At 41.3% G+C, this 25,052-nt stretch overlaps 1 protein-coding gene and 1 pseudogene across 1 annotated transcript; one reads left to right on the forward strand and one right to left on the reverse strand.

The window, feature by feature from the left end:
• Positions 1-15,031: 15,031 nt before the first annotated feature.
• On the reverse strand, positions 15,032-15,781 carry LOC113314417 (annotated as a pseudogene).
• Positions 15,782-15,849: 68 nt separating this feature from the next.
• Positions 15,850-16,671, forward strand: LOC113312144 (probable LRR receptor-like serine/threonine-protein kinase At3g47570). Its single transcript, XM_026560897.1, has 2 exons — positions 15,850-15,894; positions 16,072-16,671. The coding sequence occupies exons 1-2, from the start codon at positions 15,850-15,852 to the stop codon at positions 16,669-16,671; spliced, it is 645 nt and encodes a 214-aa protein (XP_026416682.1).
• Positions 16,672-25,052: the final 8,381 nt, after the last annotated feature.

The following is a 25,052-nucleotide window of genomic DNA, read 5'->3' on the forward strand; positions in this document are numbered from 1 at the left end:
TGCTTTATATTTATACTTGATTCTTGGTTTATTCCTTTATACGAACATTATTTATGATAATATTCGACTAGACAATGACAAGCCCGAAGGCTTCGAGTCGATGAATCGATATAATCATCCCCGTTACGCATACGACGTACAATTCTAGAATTAGGATGTATGCGAATATTGTTTGTGAACGCGTGGATGGCTTCGTGATTTATGTGTTCACAATTTGGCGCTAGAAACAGGGACTTTGTCCCGGTAAAAGATTTATCTTATCCTGTGATTTCACTTTAAACGCGCATTATGGTTGTGCCCTATTCTGGGTTCAGCGTGCTTTCAAAACCTTTTTTATTCTGGGTTCAGTGTGCTTTCAAAACCTTTTTTATTCTGGGTTCATGGTCTTCATTTTCACAAACACCATTTCAAAGCAGACAAATCCACGGCTATCTATCACAGATTTGCATGTGAGGCGTTTTCCTTTTAAAACTAAGACTTAATAATCCAGATTCATGAGTTCTCGCGACGGATCTGTCTTTTCAAGAGTTTTCTTTTTCAAAAATAGTCTGAAAACAAGGTCCATGATTGTTTATTAGAGGATTTGTATTGCAAAAACTAGACCGATGGAGTCTTTACATTTCTCTTTTATTAAGGCTCTTGGGCAGCTCATTTCCTTCTATTCCAATAATCTTGCGGATACGAATGGCACTAACCCGATCCTCGTGGATATATTTGGTTCTCTTTATTTATTCCCCTATGCAGAAAAAGATTAAAAATGGAAAAGATAGAGGCAGGAAAAACCAAAGCCTCATCAAAGGAGACACCGAGGATTACCCCGGTCATGACCCGAAGCAAGCATAAAGGAGACAAAGCTAAAACAGCTACTCAGAGGCAGGATGCTGCGGAAATCACCTCACCTATGAACACTAACTCCATTGAAGCCGCGGCTCTCAAAGCAGCAGCCACAAAGAACAACGCAACTGTTGCGGCCCTCCAGGATACATAAGCTAACAAGACCTTGGTTTCAAACCAAATCCATCAACAAAAAGAAGGGGTGACAGAATCTATGACACATCAGCCCGCACATCCACCAGTCTTCGGAATGTCGTCAACTAACGGTCAGAATCAAACCAAACCAGTGGTTTTAGTACCTCGGGTGGAAGCTCAACCGAGGGGACCAAACTTGGAGATACCAACAATTGAAGTTGATCCTCGGCCACCCTTAATACACACAGTAGACGAAGGGGGAACTATGGCCGTAGGGGTACAAGCCGGAACTCCCAATCAGGGATCAAACCAGTCCCACCGACTGATGGTAGAGCTCGAAGAATTGAAAAAGAGCCAGCAGGTCTACGCAGATGTCGTAGCTCTTCTGGCCTGGGAGAACCAAGACTTGAAAGATAAGATTGCCCAAAGCACGAAGACTAGCCAACAACTGGACGAAGCAAATTCTAAAGCACCAGAGCCTAATCGAGACCGAAGAATCATCCTATCAAACGCCGCCAAGGGAAGCAGTGCATCCGATCCGGAATATGCCGCCGAAGACTTAGACTATTATGACAGTGAAGTTCGAAGAAAGAAACGCTCAACTGAGCATGAGAACGTGGGATATTACCACGCAATGGAGGAGCTGCGTGATGAGATGATGGCTGAGATCAGGCAGTGAAAAGACAGACAAGGAGGAGGACGGCTTGAAGAGGTGATGAAAGAAGCTAACTCCACGCCCCTAACTCATCGCCTGGCAAATATCCCCATTCCGTTAAAGTGCCCTGTCCCAACTTTTAAATGCTATGACGGGCCCAGTGATCCCGCGGCACATATCCGGTATTATAATCGTATCTTAGCCCGATGGAGTCAAAACGACGCCGTCCTCTGTAGATATTTCCCCTCAAGTATGAAGGGATCGTCTTTGTCTTGGTTTGACAACCTGCCACCTGATTCCATCAACTCCTACGATCAACTCGCAGAGAAATTCTTGAGAACCTACATGTACAACAAAGCTGTCAACACCGGAATGGATAAACTTTTTTCTCTGGCAATTGGTTACAAGGAGAACACGAGGGAATACACCAACAGATGGCACAAGATCTGCCAAGCCATAGGGAGTGTGGATCTCGTAGTAAGTATCAACTGCTACAAGTGGGGGTTAGACCGAATGAGTTCACTATTTGTTGGGATCCTCGGAAGCGTACCTAAGACAGAAGGAGATCTTCGAATAATTATAGAGAAGTACGCTCGTCTTGAAGAAATCCAACGTGAGAACCTGAGGGCACAAACGCAGAGGTCTCACCGTACCAATTCCGCAGAACAAACCAGCGGGGCCAAAAGAAATAGCTCAGTGGAACGACCTCACGAAGATAGGAAGGAACGAAGAGATGAACGACGAAAAGACGATCGAAAATTCGAAGATCGGGTTTACATGAATCTCAATGCTATCTACGCTCGGATCTTGCGAGAAATCAAAGGAAGGGAAAATTTTGAGTGGCCGTGGTCTAAGGGAAAACATCCCCCAAGAACCGAGAAGTCTAAAGATTACTGTGAGTATCATTGCTTCAATGGACACTAGACCGAGAAATGCAAAAACCTCAAAATAATGATCCAAAAATTGATTGATGCTGGCGAACTCAAGCAATACATACGAAAGGAGGTCACTGAGGACATATCCAAACGAAACAAGCAAGTCCAACTTCCATAGGGAAACCGCACAATCAACACCATCTCGTGTTCCGAAGCCGCAGGGTCCTCACTTACAGCACAGATAGGAAAGAGGCTACGGAGGCAATTCGAAGATCACTGCGAATTATATAAGATTGATGGCGTAGAGGTGGACGAGCACGAAGAGTGGATGGACGCACCTATCATCTTCGATACTGAAGATATCGAAGAAGATATGGAAGACCATAACGATCCCTTGGTCCTCACACTACCAGTGGCCGGATGTAACCTCAAAAAGATCATCATCGACGGGGGAAGCTCAGTGAACGTTCTATTCTACGACGCCTTCAAACGGATGAAGCTCCATGATGAACAACTAATGACCTCTTATTACACCATCTACGGGTTCAATGGAGCGCCCACAAAGCCATTGGGAGACATCGTGTTGCAGGTGAACGTCGGGCCCATGAAAGTAGAAACACGATTCAGCGTGATTGAAGCCCCATCCCCCTATAACGCCATTATTGGACGAAAGTGGGTACATAAACTCAAGGGAGTGGCAGCAACTTACTACCAATATCTCAGGTTCCCTACACCCTAGGGAGTGATGGAAATCAAGGGAGATCGGGTCTCTGCAAAAGAGTGCTAGACCACTCAGGATCGTATCAACAACGAAAAGGAAGAGAAGCGAAAAACCCTAAGGATCAAAAATAAAGAAGCTGCGAAAGAAAAGGCCATAGACATGTTCCTCAAGGAAACCACAATGAAGGGCTTGACAAAAGATGATAGCGTCCTTAACACAGAGGCAAGTACTTCAGCAGCCAACGAAGGACAGAAACATACCAAATAGCAATTAAAGAACGTCCCAGTCCTCGGGGAACCGAAGCCGGTGTTCACACCAGTGGCGCCCGTAAAATAAATCAACATAGGAACGGAAGAAAACCCGAAGATGATCAAAGTAGGGACCATAATGGACGAAAGAAGAGAAGATTCCTTAACCAAATTACTTAAAGAATACGCGGATGTATTCGCCTGGAAGTTAGGAGACATGGCAGGGATTGATCCGAAAATAATCCAACACGAGCTGCGCATCAAACCAGGCACGCCACCTTTCAGGCAGAAAATAAGAAAAGTTGCACCAGAGTATCATAAGGCAGTAGAAAAAGAACTTCGGAAACTACTAGAAGCAGGCTTCATCAAGGAAGTCAAATACCCTACATGGATCTCCAACATGGTCGTCGTTCCTAAGAAAAATGGAGGGGTTAGGATATGCATCGACTTTACTAACCTCAACAAGGCATGTCCAAAGGACAGCTATCCCCTGCCGAGCATAGATCAACTGGTTGAAGCAGTGGAAGGATACGAAGAGCTGTCATTTATGGACGGATATTCTGGTTACAACCAAGTAGCCCTGGCAGAAGAAGATCAACTAAACACAGCATTCTATACCCCGCATGGCTTTTATTGCTACACTAGAATGCCCTTTGGACTTCGAAACGCAGGGGAAACGTACCAAAGAATGGTCGATGCTATCTTCAGGCCATGGATTGGTAGTACCTTAGAAGTCTACGTTGATGACATTCTCGTCAAAAGAAGGTTGCTCAAAGATCACCACCAGGACCTGAGAGATATTTTCGAAGCAATGAGGAAACATCACATGAAAGTAAATCCAGAAAAATGCACTTTCGGTGTCACCTCAGGGAAATTCCTCGGATATCTGGTAACAAAAAGGGGTTTTGAGGTAGACCCCGCGAAGATTCAGGCCATAGTGGAAATGACATCTCCGAAGAATTTAAAAGAAGTGTAAAATCTCAATGGGTCCTTAGCAGCCTTGGGGCAGATTTATTGCCCGATCCTCGGACAAATGCAAACATTTTTTCAATATTCTCAAAAAAGGGAGTAAGTTTGAATGGACCGCAGAATGCGAAGAAGCCTTCCAAAGAATCAAGGAACACCTGGCTTCAATTCCAATCCTGCAGAAGCCTGATCCTGATGAGGTTTTGGCATTGTACATAGCAGCGACAGAAGACGCAGTTAGCGCCGTGTTGGTCAAAACCAATACGAAGATAGAACAACCTATCTATTATTTCAGTAAGACCCTCAATTATGCGGAAAGGAATTACACGAAAATCGAACAACTCATCCTGGCATTGGTATGGGATACTCAAAAGCTGAGAACCTATTTCCTAACTCACTTCATCCGCGTCCCATGCAAAGCACCACTGGAAGCAGTCCTCAAAAGCGCGAGAAAAGTAAGAAGAATAGCCAAGTGGAACACCCACTTGGACCAATTCAACATCATTCATGAAATTAAACATTCCTAAAAATCCCAAGTTTTGGCGGATTTCTTAGCAGACCTCCCCCTGGACAACGATGAAGAGATTAGGGGAATAACAGAAGCCGACGAGGAAAGCAAGGATCCAGTTGATGTCCTCGAACCCGCGAGTCAAAGACAATGGGAAGTCTTCGTTGATGGTTCCAAAAATAAAGAAAGGGCAGGAATAGGCATTGTCATCACCACCCCAACTGGAGAAAGGATCGTACATGCACTCAGGTTAGAATTCAAAGAGCATACTAACAACATCGTCGAATACGAGGCAGTCGTACATGCCCTCCGCTTAATAATAGAGATGGGGGTAACTGATGTAAGACTGACAAGTGATTCGCAGCTTGTCATACGGCAAATAGGGCTCGAATACAATGTGTACGACGGCACCCTCTCAGCTTACATGGCCTTGGTCCAAACATTGGCATCACAAATTCCGAACATCAAGTTCCGGCACTTATGCAGAAGGGATCTCATGCACGCAGATGCCCTAGCATATATATCATCCATGCTGAAGGACAAGAGTATCGAAGCTATCAAAATAACATGGGTATACGAGCCTTCGATTGCATCAAATTTTCCTTTGCTACAAATCAAGATACAGTGGAAGAAAATATCGAAGATCAGGTGGGAGAAGACATCCGTGACGATTTTGACGAACAAGATATCCTGTCAAGAGAAAATCAAGACGAAGATTTCAACAACGAAGATGATTGGAGAATGATGATCCATGTGTTTCTCAAGGATGGAACCTTACCGCGGATCACAAACAAACCAGGAAACTACTCTCCAAAGTAGGAAGATATGATCTTCGGGATGGGATCATGTACAAGAAATCTTTCCTCGGGCCGTTACTACGTTGCTTATCCAGGAAAGAGGGGCATTGAATTCTAAACGACATCCATTATGGTGACGCAGGGAATCATAGCGGCATGAGATCACTAGCCGACAAAGCAAAAATGCAAGGATATTACTGTCCCACAATGATACAAGATGCTGCAAGAATGTCCTGACGATGTGAAGAATGTCAGCGTTTTTCCAAAAAGATACACGCACCAGCAACAACGTTGAATTCTGTGGATAGTCCGTGGCCATTTGAAAAATGGGGCATAGATATCGTTGGGCCTTTCGTCGAAGGATCAGGGAAAAGACGATTTTTGATAGTAGCCACGGACTACTTCAGTAAATGGGTGGAAGCCAAAGCCTTATCCAGGATCAGAGACGTGGACGTGTTTACTTTCATATTCCAAAACATTATTTGCAGGTTCGGCATACCAGCGGAAATCGTGTCTGATAATGGTAAACAATTACAGGGGAAAAACATAGACATGCTCTTCGACACTTTCAAAATAAGGAAAAACAAGTCCACCCCCATATACCCTCAGAGCAACGGACAAGCGGAAGCTACTAACAAGACCCTCACCCTTATCCTCAAAAAGCAATTAGACGAACATAAGGGGCGATGGTGTGAACAGATACACAATGTATTATGGGCATACATGACAACACGAAGATCTGCCACTGGGGAGTCCCCATTTCTCCTCACTTATGGAGCTGATGCAGTCATCCCAATGGAGATCTTCATGCCAACCACAAAGACCGAAGCATGGGAGAAAAATCTCACAACAGACATGATGTTAGAGAGACTGGACGACCTGGAAGGAAGGAGGGAAGCAGCATTGCAAAAGATGGAAAATTATCAACGGAGACTAGCGAGAGAGTACAACAAAAAGGTTAAGCTTCGAAATTTTGTAGAAGGGAAGTATGTGCTAAGAACAATCCCGCAGTATCAACGAGAGAAGAAATGGGGAAAGTTAACACCTACATGGGGAGGACCTTTTATAATACACGACATTGCGGGAAACAGTTCTTACTATCTTCGCAATCTGAAAGGCGAGGTCCTCCGGCACCCTTGGAATGCTAAATGGCTCAAAACGTACTACCCATAGGAGCAGCGCAGCTTTGCATCTGCGTGAAGAATACCAGAAGAAGAAGGCAGCGTAACCGCTTTACATGTTTCTATCTCTGGACGAGGAGTAGCAGGCCTCAACCTATCAATCAAACAAACTTTTTGGGAAATCTTCAAGCAAACGAAATGGTCAAAAGGCCCGCTGGATGAACGCATGTACATTACATAATAAATTAACAATATTGGGGAAAGTAGTTAATCTACAATCTCTCAGGGCTCCCCTATCAGTGTCTATGAGTGTAAGACCAGGGGGAAGGCACCCAACAGAAAGAGATACCCAACCAATTTTAAGGCAGCGGGTCGACGAAATGTGTGCATGTAAATATTTTCAAATAAGCATTCCATATCCTAGAACGCTGCCTCGGCCCCCACCGTTTGGGAATCCTTTGGCCCAGGATTCGCCAGCGGGGTGACAGGTCTCAAGACGATCACGAAGGTATTTACCTTCGGTGTCGCACCCAAACACTCTCAACTTTTTACAAAACAAGTTATTTCTAGTTTAACACTTCACAATACTTAAAATAAAAAGATGAATTGATAACGCAGGTATGCCAAAAGGATGATCCATTTCATAAAGAGTTGATTACAAGATTCAGCAAATAAGATAAAGCAGGAAACACATCAAAAAATGATCCGAAATTATATAATCAACAAGGATCAACTTTCTATGACTAATAAAAGAAATCTACTTGGACGATACGGCTCCATCAACAGGGTTCTGCGAGATGAAGGTACGCTACCACCTGAAGAGGGCCCAAAAGAACCAGGCAAGGGCGCGGGAAGGGGACGGCGCGGATAATTCTTGACAAGACCATGTTAGACTTTAATACCAAGTTCAATCTTATCTAGGACTTTGGTGGTCTCTTCAGCCAACTGACATCGAGCTTTATAAGTGATAACAGCGGTCCGCTGGTTGGCCTGAGACAGCAATGCAGATAGGCATTCCGCCTCTTTGGAGGCAATCTCCGCTGCTTCCTCACGAGACGCGGCCAACCCTTTGAAATAGTTGGCTTGTCCTTCCTGCTGCACTAAGGCAGATTGAGTTTTTTTAAGCTCATCATTTGCTGCGTGAAGCTGTCCCTCGAGTGCTGAAAACAAGAAATACCAAGGGGTTAAAACGAAGAAATAACATAATCACACTCGATAAAACGAGGTTATACCTTCGACATTAGCCGAAGCCTCTTCATACTCATTGACAACTGCGTCCCGAGCCCCATCAAGAAAGTCATATTCGTTGGATAGTTTCGTATAATCCGTTTGAAGGTTCGTAAGAGCAAATTGACTCGCGTATAAATGTACCTGCTTCATTGAATCCAAGTGACGAAGATGGTTGACTTCGTCATTCATCTCCCCCATCCTTTTATGGAGTCGATACACATTCACTTCAAGATCTCTTTCAGACTCCACTTGGCGAGAAACATCAGCTCGAGACGCTTCTAGGGCTTTACAAAGAGCACCAACCTCGGCCCTAGCATTATCTCTTTCCTCGGAAAGACGCAGCATACTATCCCTAACCCCGGGGCCTAAGAAAGAACGATCCTGTTGTAACTCTCCTTACAAAAAGCGCACTCTAGCCTCTAAGTCTGAAGCATGTTCTCGAGCATCACGCAGGTTGTCACGCGTCCATAGCAGCGTACCATTAAACAAACAAAGGTCATGATTGTACTTATTTTGCATATCAACCATCAGTGTTCGCTTTTCACGCCACTCAGTTGTTAAGGCGTTGTGCTCATCAGCACGAGCATTCCACTTTACGGCTTCGCTTTTCAACTTACCCGCCAACTCTGCAATACGGGATTTCTGTCGTTCCCTTTCTTTCCGAAGCCATATCAGCTCGGGGACTCCACCCACTGAAGATAGGGTGGGGAGACTCAGACAGAACACCAAAATACAGATAGGGAATCACGAGGAGTGAAAGATCCGTAAAATACGAACCTGTGAAGAACGAGACATTTCTGCGAGTCTGCTCCAATTCGTTGCGGACTATAGTAAGTTCTGAACGAAGACTCTCCTCAGCGTTACCCAGCTGTTCTTTTTCCTTCAGACGGCCCCTCAGTTCATTTATTTCCACTTCAGCCGCAGACGGTTCCTCTTCTCTATGACGAAGCTTGGTCTCCAACTTTAAAGACTTTGCTTTGAAGAATTTGTATAGAACATGGTTACAATGTTCGCTCCTCATCATCTATGTCACAAACAACAAACATTATTATACTAAAGGGATCAGATATCACGAAGAACACAATGTTCGGATATCATGAAAAAAAAGTACAAGGATTTACCTCTAAGACACGCTGCTGGGGAAAACCGTATTGGTACCCATCATCTATGGCCATCATATCAGCAACAGAGGAGGGAGGTTCAACCACTAGGTTAGCTTCCGAAGCTCTCAGATTCTTCTCCCACATCTCAGCAACGCGGGCTTCAGAAGACAATTGCATCATCTGACGAGTATAAGCGTCGGAATTCTTCTCACCGGTGACCACTGGGGCAGGGTTAGGGACGAACATCAGGTTCTTCTTCTTAAGCCAAGCCAAAATGACATCTTCACCTTCAGGCATTAGCGAGTAAGGGAAATCCTCTGAAGGAGACTCAACCGCAGACTTCCCCTTGGCGGTTATCTCCTTACCCGCGCAAGTCTCGACATTACCACCCTCAGCATGACCACCTGCGTTCTCAGCTTGATTATCAGTGGTACCTTCTTTGCCAATATTCCCAAGCACATCCCAATCATCATTTGGGGAAAGCAATGAGAAGTCTTCGGCAAGACACATGGCAGCATTCACATCAAAGGATTCCCCCGCGGAATATATCCTACCGAAAGAAAATTCAGGGGAAATAACGGGCAGAGTACCCACACCAACAATATCATCGCCGACAGGGGAAGATCCACCCCCGCCAGTACCACCAACGGTAATATTACCCTCAGCCTCACCATCACCACCCGCGGCAACTTCTTCTTCACCATCACCACCCGTGGCAACTTCTTCTTCACCATTACCACCTTCGTCATCAGGGTGAGAAGTGTCGGTACGCTCTTCTCCATCGGACATTTCTTCATCCTCACCATACCCTTCGTTTACGGGACTTGTAACCTCCTCATAAACCTCAGCCTCACTGGTAACCGCAGTAGAAGATTGTTTGGGTCCAAGTTTCTTCTTCTTCGACACCTACAAACCAGTATACATCCCACAAAGGCTCATTTTTTCCCTCACTTCAAAAATGAAAATTATTTCAAGCAAGGAAAAAGGGACAAATAGAATAGAGAATATAAGAAGAAACTATACCTTGGCAGCAGCAGCACTCTTCGTTGGATGGGTAGCACCAGAACCCTCCTCCTAATCTCCATCAACGACATCAAGAGCATAAGGAAAATTCATGCCCGCGAAATTCGGACGCCAAGGACAGAAATCTCCATAACGAGCAGGAGGAGTTTCACGAGGCTTGCTATTTTCAGAAGGACGCCAACCGCATGGACCCGGAATCCATCCATAAGCCCAAGGACCAACTACCTCAATAACAGTAGCATGCCATTCATAATCATGGTCACGCTTAATCCTTTCACGGGCAGGAAAGAGTTTCTGTTTAGAAGATCCCTCAGTACCAGGAACATACTTCAGCTTGGCATCACTCACCTCACTCAAAAGACGAATTTCACCACGGGGAGAAGCAATATTACGAAGACTAACACTCCACGGCTTACGGTTTCTGCTGTTGACATAATCCCCAAAAGAACTGTTAAAATTCTGAGGATTGTACCACTCTCTCTCAGCAGGATTTGGAACATAGCAGGTCATCATAGTCTCTCCCTTGCTTCGCAGGTAACATTCCTTCAGTGAACGAAGATAATTCCCCGATAGTTGTGACACGGAACGATTATGAGTGTTCGTGGAAGAGCCTTCGCGACTAGCCAACACGTCATAATAAAAGGAGTCACCCAACTTATATAGGGGGCAACATGAGACCCGCCTCGAAGGCTCCAACCGTAGTCAACAGATGAAACTCGTCAAACTGATACTTACCAAGGAGCTCGTAAGTGATATCATCGTCAGGGGCATAGAAGCGAACCTCAAAATCTTTAAGTTCATGTTTTTCCTTGAACATCCCAAGATCAATATGCTTGAAAGTAACCTTCTTCTTACCAACTGAAATGCTGCGTATCACGGGGACAGTTTCTTCTTCGTCTGCGGAATCAGAAGTAGAACTCAATTCCGAAGCTTTCCTTTTAGAAGGAAGATTTTTAGACGGATCAGCTCTCGACATAGTACCCTTGGAGTACTTCCCTTTGAAAGAAACCGCGGGAGGAGGAGGCAAAGATTTCTGCGGAGGCACTGAAGAAGGAGCCATTGAACGAAGAGGCGGAACATCCACTATTTCAGTACGAGGAGAAGGAGCCCGCATACTCCTAGAGTCATCATGAGGAGGAGCCTGCGTACTCCTAGAATCTTCACGAGGACGAGAAGGGGCGCGGTTAACAGCATACCTAGATCCAGAAGGACCCTTCGGCACATCCCCTTTCTTAGTAGGCACAACTTTCGCACCGGAGGAAGATGAAATTCTATGACCCCGAGGATCCGATTGCGAAGACTTGTAAGGACCTTCCCCAAGTGGAGATATGTCAGAATCTCGACGCGGAGGGGATCTTGGCGGACTAGACGGCGTGGTTTGGTAAGGAGCCCGCGAACGATCAGACATATCTACAAGGAAACACAAAAACAGTTTAGAGAAGAATACGAGGAGATCACTAAAGATCAAAAAACCCATAATTGATGGTTCATCCGGATAAACATTAAAAACCCTAAGAACTAAAAAATACTCCATCCGACTCCAGGGATAATGCTAAGATACAGACTCACAGACGTTGTAACAAAGAACAGGGGCAAGCATATATGCTTCGACATGTATGATCTTCATCACAAAACCAATTGCTTCGACATGTATGATCTTCATCACAAAACCAAGAATACAGCAGCAGGAGACAAACGGGTAGATACATAGATAAATCAATGATGAACAGCTAATGAAAAACCCCATACCTGTATAAAAGAGGACGACAAGCACCAACCACAGTCGAAGAAAGGAGGATCGGAGATATCAAAATATACAGGGGCAACAACAATCGAGAGCGAAAGAAACAGAAAATTGAATGTTGTTATCTTCCTCACAAGAATGATGATAATAAATGACTAAAGAACAAGAAGAGAATGAACACTGACAAGAAGAGGATAAAAGTTTTTTTCACATTCTCTTTCCTATTTATGAAGCTAGAGAAGACAATAACTGCTCCTCGTACCAAGGAGCAGTTACGGGGAAAGTTAATGCAAAGTGGGAAACGTGTAGGACGACCTTTCTTCTTCAAAATTGCAAAATACGCCCAAGTTAGAAGAAGAGAGGCAAATTGTATGTACACCTTTCATCATCCACCACGTGTACAGAAAGAGACACGTGGAAGGCATGCAAAACAAGATATCAAAACCTGATAGCAAGCATCTCATCAGAAGATGCCACCGGTCAGCAGATCTGACGGTCAGGGACAGAGGATCACAGAGGTATGATGGCTCAGAGGAGCACCAGATAATACCCCTTGGGTGTTATCACACCCAATCCCGAGGAAGATCCCAGATCAACGGCCGAGAGGAAGTTTGGCTGACACAGATGTGACCAGACAAAGAGACACTTGTCTGACACGAGCAGACATCCATCTACCCGCATTAAATACCAAAGAGATATACACGTGTCAATCAGCTCGTGGAAGAGGCGAGGATAAACCTTCGTATTCAAGCTCAGGCCGCAGCATATGCCGAAGACCTCTGCGTAATAGGCACAAAGCACAAGAAGATAAGATTACAACGACACCTCAGAAATGGGACCCACGTTCCATCCCTATAAATACCCCTCTCCACTAAGAGAGAAGGGGTCGACCAATTGAGAGCAATTATAGGAGAAAATAGGAGAGAGAAATAGGAAGAGTAAGTAATTCCCCTACTTCCGCAGACCTATGTATACTCTAAAGTCATTCGACTATCTTTGTAACCATTCAATACATAGTGAAACACCAACCCCGTGGATGTACGCCTTAGTGCCGAACCACGTAAATCTGTCTTATTTACATTTCAGCACCTTACATTCAGCGTTAAACTTCATATGCTTTACATTTATACTTGATTCTTGGTTTGTTCCTTTATACGAACATTATTTATGATAATATTCGACTAGACAATGACAAGCCCGAAGGTCTCGAGTCGATGAATCGATATAATCATCCCCGTTACGCATACGACGTACAATTCTACAATTAGGATGTATGTGAATATTGTTTGTGAACACGTGGATGGCTTCGTGATTTATGTGTTCACAATGATTTTACTCGAATGTTCATTTGAAGTACAAAACACCAGAAAATTTCTTGGTTGTTGGTGTCTTTTGGACCAAACAGTGACCGAAATAGAATTAAAATGACCCGCCAATCTTTTGTGTCTCTTACATTCTTCGTTCTTGGAAGGATATTTGGACGGAAATAGCAAATTACTAGTAAGTTTCAGTTATAATGAGAGTCAATGCTAGTGGGAATAAGAAATCTTAGTGTCAGTATAAGAAGAGACTGAACCTGGCCCCTGGATTTCAAATTTTCAAAGACATGAGTTCAATAGTTAGTGTCAGTCAGCGAGGATCTGAGTCTTTGGACTGTTCGTCATACTATTGTGTAGTCTGGTCTGTGGTTTTGTGTGTCAAACCATGTACCAAATATGATATGCTACACAAAGAAACGTTTAACACAAATCTAGTAAAATTGCAGCAATGGTTTCTGGATGGCAAAATGGAATCGACTGTATGCATAAGTTTTGGGGGAAATATATCATTCATCGGCAATGCAGAAGCTGAGCAGCACATATCACGCTCATAGATGCACCTTTTTTGTTTTAACGCGAAGTATATGAAATTATGGCAATGAGTAGAAATTATAAGTTGAAACACTTTTAGATTATGGAAAATCATTAACGTAAATCATGAAGCCAGCTGTTCCCACAGATCCATATATTCAGATTTTTCAAACTTCTGATAAGTTAAAGAAAGCAAATGAAATCAAATTCATGTATTGGTGGCAGGTAAGTAAGTTGGTTGGTAGAAGAATTTTAGAACCCTACCCTAGCCGTCATTCTTGGTTTACCTACTTATTATTTTCTTTCTACGAATACTTGAATAAAGAGATGAATCATGAAGTATTCGATATTGTTAGGTCAGACCAGAGAAATCAAGAAACATAAAGGACAAATCTACTTTTTGGTTTAACGTCATTGGACTTGGGTTGGTAAGCACAAATCTACCTCTTTTTCCTTCTCTTTTAAGACTCCAGGCTCTTTAGCCTTTAAGCCAAAAAAAGAAGAAGAACTGTAACCCGCAAAACCCTCTTGTTTAGTGAGCACAGCTGCACAAGATCTATGCATGAAGTTGTCCTCTACTTCCTATCTCCTCCAAAAGCATAGTCTAATGCGTCTCCCGGTAGGTGCTGTCAGTTTCTTGGTTCCCAAACCGTTTTAACAAAGATGGCTACTGCCGGGGGCGGGGGGACTTGTTTATGCTAATTAAGAGCAACCACAATGGACGACTAAAACCATAAATCTGGTCCAGAAACCAGGCACAATTAAACGGACTAAAGAGTAAAACCTAGACTAAAACTAAATCTCAGAATATATTTGGTCCGAAACTCAGACCAAAACCAAATTTGGTCGAGCGAAGTTATAATGTAGGTTTGTTTATAGGCGAGCTTTTAATTTATTTCACATGATGCGGATGTATATTAACCGTGCCGTTGGTCAGGCGTGAATATAACTTACCCTTCCGTTAGGCGTAGATATAAAACACGCCAGAATAGATGTATGTAAAATGTCCGCTTGAAAACAGGCGTACACTTAAACCTCGCCGCAATGTCCGCTTCAAAACAGGCGTACACTTAAACCTCGCCCCACTCAGACGAAAAATAGATACTTTTTTTTTCCTTCAACTTTTCATTTGATAAACAAAATCATCATTCAAACGCTTAGTTATTTACATTAAAGCTAAAATTTGTTTTTCAGAATAATTCTCAGTGACTGACACAGGAAAGTAACTGCAAATGTATATATTCATGATGAAACAACAATGAAAAAGCATATCAGGTTGCAGCCACTCAAGAATCTAACAATTTCCAGAAATTATAGGGGTACAGAAGATGACTCATTGCTATCAAGAGCCAAGACTAATGCTCAAGGTGGAAGACATATTCAGTTAAGCGTTGTAGTTTAGTATGATCTAGCTTCTGCTCTTTCACAACGTGCTGCTTCTTCACAATCAGCATCCCTGAAGTAGAATCCACGAGCCAACCTTGTTCTGCCGCATAGTTGGTGGCCTCTTCCTCGCTCATTCCTAGAAAGAGAGCCGTATCCTTTATGCTTATTGTGGAATATGCAGATAGCAGTAGCTGGAACATCCTATTGGTATAGGTCTATAAGAAGGAATTCACAAGACCTTGAGCCGCAGGACTCCAATTAAATCCACGAATAGCTTCGTAAACTCCAGCATAATCTCGTAGCCACAATTTCTGCCCAATTTTACATGCAGCTACCACCTCCAGCTGATTCTCTTTGACATTTGATGGAATCAATTTCCATAAAAACCTAGCGCTATTGATATCCTTGACGTAAATATGACCTAGAAGATGAATAGCGTAAGGCCACTCCTCTTGATATGCAATGCCTTGTGAAGTAACCTGAAGCATGAGTTCATCAAAAATATCGGCCATCTTTTCATATGATTTTGCCTCTATGGCTTTTTTCAAGGGAGAAAAATCCATAGCGCAAATTGTACCCTGGATCTTTGAGGAAAACCCTAGTTGGAGCTAGAAGAAAAAACACTGTACGGAAATTATATACACTTAAACTATATGCCCGTCTGCCCCATCAGGCGTCTTAGGGCTGCACATGGGCAGGTATGGGCGGGTATAAGCTAAAACCAACCTCGCACCCATAGACTGCGGGTTTTTATTTTTATAACCAATCCCGCACCCACAAACAGCGGGCGGGTGTTAATACCCGCCCGCTACGGGTTGGGCGGGTATGGATTTAAGTGGGTTTAACCCGCTTTTTTTTAGCAAAGCCAATAACAGTCAACAGAAGTCAATAACAGAGGTGTATTAGCAGTAAATCAGGAAACAACAACAGTGGTGGCAGTGAAAGTACTAGATCTTCAAAGACGAGAATCTTTCAAAAACTTCACGGCTGAATTCAAAACATTAAGTTCCATCCAGCATCCCAGTCTCGTGAAGATACTGACGTCTTGTTCTAGCGTCGATTTTAATGGAAATGAATTCAAAGCTCTAGTCTTTGAGTTCATGCCAAATGGGAGTCTCGAGAACTGGTTGCACCCAGTTACATTTGACGATCGACTTCAAAGTTTGACAAGGAGATCATTGAGTTTCGAAGAGAGACTGAATGTAGCCATAGATGTTGCATCTGCATTAGATTATCTCCATCACCACAGGCAAACGCCAATAGTCCATTGTAATCTAAAGCCAAGCAACATTTTGTTTGATAGTGATATGAATGGTCATGTCGGCGATTTTGGATTAGCTAAGTTTCTAGGTGAAGTCCCTACCAATGTAGAATCGGAAGATCACAACATTGGTACTTCAGTCAGGATAAATGGCTCGATTGGGTATGCTGCTCCAGGTACGAAAGTTTTTTCAATTCCCAATAACTTTGCATAATTTGTAGCAATCAAAAAATATCAAAACGTATGTTACGTTATATCTTGCGGGTTTTTCGGACGGGTATGGGTAGGTATGAGCTAAAACCAACCTCGCACACACGGACAGCGGGTATTTTTTTCATAACCAACCCCGCACCCACAACGGACGGGTATGGACTAAAAACCCACGGGTTTAGCGGGTACGGATGGGTATGGGTATCGTGGGCGGGTCTTGTGCAGCCCTAGGCGTCTAATATATGTTCGCCCCATGTCTGGGGTTTGTGTTATATTCGCCCCCACACTGGGCGTGAGTCAAATGTACGCCTCATACAGGCGTGAATTATATGTCCGCGCTACACCACACGAAGTTTATATCCCCACTTGACCAAATATACTTGACTGCCATAGCGTAACACCACGGACTAAACCCATATTTTTGATTATTTTTTGGTTTTTGGTCTTTGGTTTTAGTCGCACCAATACAGTTGCTCTAATGTACCAAACTAGTAGAGTAAAAGGTCCCAGTTGTGGTTTTCTCCCAAATGAGTTGAGGAATTAAATTTATAAACCAGATAAATAAGTTGATCATGATAAAAATGTAGCTTTTTCTTCCCTATAAATAAAAGAGAACTCCAAAAACAAGAAGAACAAGTTTTTCTTATTGCATTTTTTGTGTTAGACCAAAGCGGCACCTTTGAGAAGTAATGGAATCTAATTTAGGGACCAATGCGTTTCCTTCTACAATTGTTATGAACTAAACATCCACTTCTTTGATACTTGTTTCTACTAGAGGAAGGTTTTTCCGGGATTTTCTTTTATAATCCTTCATAGCTTAGTTGGACAATTTAGGGTGTTCGCCAAAATGACTTCCTCTTCTACTAATTTGTTTAAATATTCTGCAGCGTAGTTTACCTCTCCAGGTAATTGGTCATATTTATTAAAGTCTTCACAACTATCATCGTTTTTCAAAAACCTTTTCTTCAAGAGTTTCCTTTACAAGATTCAAACTTTGTATTAACGGAACTTTCAGTTTACTCCAGCATCCCAAATTATGTATTTGTAATTATTTGTTCTAATATTTTTCTTCATATTGATGCACTAAATATTTATGTTGGAAAAAGTACAGTTTTATGTGAATAAAAATTACTAATAAAAAGGTTTTTCCAAAAATAAAAACACCTTCCAAATTTTATCGGGTTAGGATTTTATATATATGAAGAATTTTTTTATTGTATAGATATATAGAAAAACCTCTCTTATATCCCCTAAGATTTTTAGTACTTCTTCTTCGTTTTTTCGATGTTTGATACGAGGGTTCTAAGTGCTAACGATTCGTGAGTTTTCCGCTGCCAAGTTCTAGAAGGACAAGTTTGAATGTGCTATTCAAGCTTGTTAAGATTGTTGTATCTTGGAGGCAGATGTACCCGTAGGGCTATAGCATCATCTTTTTCAGAGTGTAGCCGGGCATTCTTGTCTTAAGGACAGTATGTTGAACATGCGCCTCAATCTACCATTACCGTTTTTCTTGTTTCCATGGTGTTTAGCAGGATATTCAAGACATTAACAGTTGACTAAGGAGAACACACGAAAATCAGATAAGTGCCTCTTTTATTGATTAGTTATTTGATTTTTTCAGTTTTAATTGTTATTACCCAACAATCTTAAGACAAGAATTATATATATTAGAATAGCAATTAAGAAAGAATCGAATTGGGTTTGATCAGTAGCTCTCGTACTATACACATCGACTGGTTTTCTTTTTTAAGTCTACATGTGATCGTGATGAACCTAACTGGTTAATATGTGCTTTAATCAGGGGCCTATATGGGATATCTTGTATATCCTCTAATTTCGGCGGGTCAATCTGATAATACTCGTTATAAATCACGCCAGTAAAGCTGTTGGACCATGTGCTTATTGTAGATGTTGAAGCGTCCGCGACTAGGTGTTACATAATCGTTTGGTGGTTCAAAGATCGTTGTAGATGCAACCACAGAGGTGTATAAATCCGACCTCCGGATGCAAACCCTGGGTTTATGCTCGCTCTATAACTCCAACGGAGAAAAGGATCAATGTCAAGCATTCCGCAAGATCTCTATCCTGAGATCCTCGCAAGGCTACCAGTGAAATCCACATATGTATACTGTTTGGTTGATTTGGTTGGTTCTTGTAATGGCATACTTTGCTTACGCTTATGGAATCAGGAAAGGGATTTCTTTTATCTTTGGAATCCTGCCACCAAAGGGTGCCAACGAAGTATATAACACTTTAGATGATGATTCGTTTACATCACCATTACTTGATGGTGATGGTATTAATCAAGTGCCGATTCAAAAGATAGAATCTTCGCCCGCTAGCAAACAGCTGGTGAATGCTGAAAGTTCTTTTGTGGGTTCATGTAATGGGTTGAATACAAACTGCTGGCAAGATCACCACCTGAATTTGATGATATGTCTCGTAAGCCGAATCTTGGTTACCTATCGACCAGACATGGGTCCGTTCGGTTATAACTCGAAGTGTGATGAATACAACATCGTATGAATTAAGAGCTATTCAAACTTCAACCAGTCTGAAGTTGTCGTTTATTCACTTAGATCGAATGCATGGAAACGAATTCGAAATATCCCTTATATTATGTGTAGTTTTAAATCACAAGAGTACGGGGTATTTTGTAATGGGGCTCTTCATTCGTTTGCGTTGTCCAAATCAGGTCGGTCATCTTCTACCTCCAAAGTAGTAGTTACACCCGAAGTATTAGTTGCATTGGATATAACAGATGAGATTACCAGAGAAATCCTACAACCAGACGATTCTGAAGTCGTTAACTATACATATCGGCATATTGGTGTGTTGGATGGGTGTCTATGCGTGCTTTTAGGTAATCCTGTCATCGGTTTTGAAATTTGGGTAATCAAAGATTACCTCAAGAGAGAATCTTGGAGTAAGCGTTATACCATATCCCATAAGATTACGGACAACTCTAGATATTTGAAGCCTATGTGGTCCTCGCATACAGAAGAAACTGCAGTTTCCTGTCGAGGAATTCGCTAAGTGGAAGTTTGCACTTTAGTCATCGGGTCGAGCATATCATTCGGGAGGAGAACATGATGGCTGCACAAGAGATTCTTGAGCTGTTTTCTGAACTTGTTGCAGTGCGTCTTCCAATTATTGAATCACAGATGGCTTAGATAGAAGTCGAGCAGAGTATCGAGAAGGTTTAACGGTGACTGATCGAAAGAATGAAGTTGTTGGATGCTGCTCGAGCCATTTATTGCAGTAGACGATAACTGTTAGCGATTCTAAATGCGGTGATGTTTAGGAGTTGAACGAGCAAAACAGAACAATGACAGTGAGGAGATAAAACTGACTTGGTCTATGCCATTATCGATATAGAGATGCAATACTCCTGGTGTTAATGGAGCTGTGACGGAGAAGATCAAGGTGCTGCTGCCATTACCAATGGAGTTGGCAGTGATGATGCTAGTTTGATCAGTGATGCTACTCATGATGCCTGGGAATGGATTGATTGCTGTTGAAGGCAGTGTACATCGAGTTTGAAACTTGGCAGTGTCATGAAGATGCTGAGAGTGGGAGAAGGTCTGCTACTGATTAAAAAATGGTGGTGGATTTGAGCTCGAGAAGGACATTGAATAAGTTGATGTTTTTTTTTTCCAACCATGGAAGCAGCCATTCTGGATTAGTTGGTGGTGCTAGGAGGAGTTACCCTAGAGTCATGAAGTGATCAGTAATTTCACCTGATGATCGAAGTTACAAAATCTGGCAGAACTTTCTCCTTCTGCTAGTCGTATACACCGCACTGATGGCTCCTTTCCAATATGGTTTTCTTTTCAAACCAGTTCGAGGACTGGAGATCGCGTATATTGTCATCGATGGAATCTTCTTGATAGATATCTTCATAACCTTCTTCATTGGCTACGCGACAGAAAATCTTACGTATTCGTTGACAACCATTGGGAAATTGCTTGGAGCATCATGCTTCGTCTCTGGCGTCTTCGTAGAGTGTGTTCTTTGCTTTCCGCAATGGAGAAAAACATCAAGTTCAACTACTTTTGGGTGAGGTGCGTCAGGCTTTTCTGTCTGACTATATTCTACGTTCACTGTGCTGCATGTGTTTATTATACTATCGCTGCACGTAGCAGCCATCCAGAACGAACGTAGCTTGGTGACTTGCTTGATGAGAGTCTAGGAGTTCGATATGTTACATCGATTTATTGGTCTGTTACAACTTTCACATCTGTTTTACGTGCAAAGACGAAGCGATGTATGCGGGAACTGGAATCACTAGATTGTGCGAACCAAAGTGTGTTCTCCATCAATAAAATCATGCGAAGGTACAACGGTACTCGTCGGTATGAGAAAGTTAATTTGCCAATTCTTTTGAATAAGCATGCAAAGGTATAGTGGAGCTCGCTTCAGGGGAAGAGCATCACATATTCATGCTTAATTCTTGTACTTGATGTCGGTTTGCACTTGCTCAAACCAAGAGCTAAGTTTTAAATAATTCTTAAGAGAAGTATTTAAATGTGGGGGATAAGAAATGTGATCTTGCAATCCATCAAGGATGAGAGGTATATGATGAATGCATTAAACAACCTTGAAGAATATAAGAAAGACACGTGATTATGGACCACTTCAGATTTGACAGGAAACTAATATGCGGTTGACATGGTCTAAAGGATCAGTAGGTAACCATTTATTTTTTTTATTTTTTTTTATTTTCTGTCTAACGTGTTTAGTACGTGTTGCAAAATAGATGTGCATATCCGCGTTTAATCTGGGAAAACACAGGGATGCTCTGATTAGAAGACCAGAGATTGGAATGCATGAGGTACATAATTAATTTCAATTATGTGATATATGCTTTACAACCACCTATGAAATATGTGATATGTTTATGATTTGACTGAAAGACCAAGATGGCTGATATGATCTAAATGATCGAAAGGATCCAGAAGAAATTCTGAAGGAAATGGTTTTTTCAAACTCGATGCGTTTAATGTGTGTTGTAAATGTGCAGTATATCAGATGTATACATATACCCATGTATCTCAAGAGAATTACTGGATGATCTGATTAGATATTTGCGATACTTGAGGTACATCTTAAATTGTATATGTAATACATATTGTACTGAGCTTAAGAGATGTTGTTGTTTCAGGCTATGGATAAATCTTAGCATATGTGTGTATCCTCTTAAGGAGTGTCTGTCTAAGGAAGTCCTTAAAACAGACAAGATGAACTTGTATATTGAAGAAATCAAAGTTCGTGTGCTTTAATTCAAGCATAAGAGGAAGACGAATAATTACTAAGATGCTTCTTAGAAGATATTCCTCTGTGACCGAAGCCTGTGGCCATCATTGCAGAAACTCAATTGACTATGTGAGTCTAAAGTAAATGAGCAATGACAAAGTCTAGACATACTCGAAGAAGGCTAATTCGGTAAGACAACTATACTCTTTAATGAAGTAATTTTAGTTGATTCGTGAAGTCAAAAAGAGGTCTCAGTAGACATGTAAAGTCAAAAGAGAACCTCACAGACTTAGGGAAGTCAACAGAAAAATTAGTGGTCCTTTGACGAAAGGATTTTCTAAAGAGATAGTTCGTAATTATACATCGAGCGGGAATGGTACTTAAGCTCATATAAAATAAACTTGCCATGAAGGATACTCAACCTTGCTGACTGGAGATCCCAAGATCAAGGTTTCGAATGAGACAACTAATTTATGGTAGGTAAAGGTAAACACTATCAGAGGATTATATTCTCTCTGTCCCTTCCCTATGGTGTAGATGTGATAGTGTGACTGCATGTGAAGGGTGACTTTAATAAGTCTTAATGAGTTCCATAGTTTCAATTTAAGATTGAAGTGGGGTGTAGAAGTGAACACTCTTAATGGAACTCACCTATCTGAATGAGGAAGTGGGTCGCTTTCTATGAGAATATGAGCTGATTCTCTAGAGCATTCTGAGAAACAAGACGTCCAGGGACAAAATGGACACAACGGCGGAGCTTGGAAGCAACCGTGGAGATATCATGTGTGGTTGTTATCGCGAGTTACACCAAATGTTAGACAGTTCAAGACCTAATGGACACTGGCTAATAAATAGTTCAGGTAACCTCTCACTAAGCAAAGGTTCAAGACCTTATGGACACCTATGCATATTCATGATATTTCTTGTTTTCCGTGTTTTATCGTATTTTTATTCATGTGGGGGATTGTTGGAAAAAATACAGTTTTATGTGAATAAAAATTACTAATAAAAAGGTTTTTCCAAAAATAAAAACACCTTCCAAATTTTATCGGGTTAGGGTTTTATATATATGAAGAATTTTTTTTATTGTATAGATATATAGAAAAACCTCTCTTATATCCCCTAAGATTTTTAATACTTCTTCTTCGTTTTTTCGATGTTTGATACGAGGGTTCTAAGTGCTAACGATTCGTGAGTTTTCCGCTGCCAAGTTCTAGAAGGACAAGTTTGAATGTGTTATTCAAGCTTGTTAAGATTGTTGTATCTTGGAGGCAGATGTACCCGTAGGGCTATAGCATCATCTTTTTCAGAGTGTAGCCGGGCATTCTTGTCTTAAGGACAGTATGTTGAACATGCACCTCAATCTACCATTACCGTTTTTCTTGTTTCCATGGTGTTTACCAGGATATTCAAGACATTAACAGTTGACTAAGGAGAACACACGAAAATCAGATAAGTGCCTCTTTTATTGATTAGTTATTTGATTTATTCAACATCAGCCTATACACTAGTAGAAAAATGACTTTTGGTAACAGTTCAAGGTTTTAAAAGGTGGCACTTCAGGAAATACGTGTTACTAAATGTTGGGTTCTTGAGCAATAGTAACAGGTTCCTGTAAGAACTGTTACGCATTTTCAATGTAAAAGTATTATACTGTAACAGTTTCAAAGCGTCATCTAAGTTTCATACTGTAACAGTTCTAGAACAACTGTGACTGTATACCACTGATTTTGTAACATATTTGATCTGACACCGTTGTTGACATTATCCTGACAGTTTCTTAAACAAACCGTGTCTAATATCTGAGTTACTGTGTCAATGGGCCTCCAGATATAGTTATCAGGGCAGCCACTTCAGAAAACTTCTTAAGCAGGCGGGGATTTATGATCTAGCGCACCAATACGACCATGGGGAACTTAGGCGCAAGCCCCAAAAAAAAAATTCTTATCGCCAGGCCCACAATTAATTTCTGATACAGTCGCACCCATAATTATTTAAAAATATTTAAAATGTACTGAAAGACTCTATTACCCTTCATCGTTTTTGGGAATAATTTTTTTTCTTCTCCGCCGGTTTCTTTCCTTATTCCTCCATTAATCTCTGTAACGGATCTGCAAAGATTTTTCTCCATCATTTAAAGAAATAAATCATTTAAAATCGATGGTTCAAAGAAGTAAATCAGTTTTGACTAAACCCTAGAATACATTTCAACAGAAATGGATGAAACAGACGAAGAAGAAAAAATCAAGTAGAAGAAACAGAAAAAAAGTTATGCAGCTAAATTTTCCCTTATATTGTCTTATGCACTAAACAAAATGATGCAGAAGACATTATGCACGTGCATAAAAATCCTTAAATCAGAAAAGTGAGAAAAGTAATGCATAAGACAATATGCAGCTAAAACAAAATAATGCATAATGTCTTATGCATCTAAAAAAACTGATGCATAACCAGAAAAAGTGAGAAAAGTAATGCATAAGACATTATGCAGCTAAAACGAAATAACGCATAATGTCTTATGCATCTAAAAAAAACTGATGCATAACCAGAAAAGTGAAAAAAAGTAATGCATAATACATTATGCAGCTAAAATGAAATAATACATAATGTCTTATGCATCTAAACAAAACTGATGCATAACCAGAAAAATGAAAAAAGTAATGCATAAGACATTATGCAGCTAAAACAAAATAATGCAGAAGACATTATGCACGTGCATAAAAATCCATAAATCAGAAAAGTGAAAAAAGTAATGCATAAGACAATATGCAGCTAAAACAAAATAATGCATAATGTGACTGATGCATAACCAGAAAAGTGAAAAAAAGTAATGCATAAGACATTATGCAGCTAAAACAAAATAATGCATAATGTCTTATGCATCTAAAAAAAACTGATGCATAACCAGAAAAGTGAAAAAAAGTAATGCATAAGACATTATGCAGCTAAAACGAAATAATGCATAATGTCTTATGCATCTAAACAAAACTGATGCATAACCAGAAAAATGAAAAAAGTAATGCATAAGACATTATGCAGCTAAAACAAAATAATGCAGAAGACATTATGCACGTGCATAAAAATCCATAAATCAGAAAAGTGAAAAAAGTAATGCATAAGACAATATGC

Source organism: Papaver somniferum, chromosome 9, assembly GCF_003573695.1.
Source record: "Papaver somniferum cultivar HN1 chromosome 9, ASM357369v1, whole genome shotgun sequence".
Lineage (NCBI taxonomy): Eukaryota > Viridiplantae > Streptophyta > Magnoliopsida > Ranunculales > Papaveraceae > Papaver > Papaver somniferum.

What these genes read in the sequence shown, in the direction of transcription:
- LOC113312144 (XM_026560897.1), top strand. Translation starts at nt 15,850, where the DNA reads ATGCCCGTCTGCCCCATCAGGCGTCTTAGGGCTGCACATGGGCAG. An exon ending in TTAGGGCTGCACATGGGCAG is followed by an intron (nt 15,895 to 16,071) that starts GTATGGGCGGGT and finishes AGCCAATAACAG; the next exon opens with TCAACAGAAGTCAATAACAG.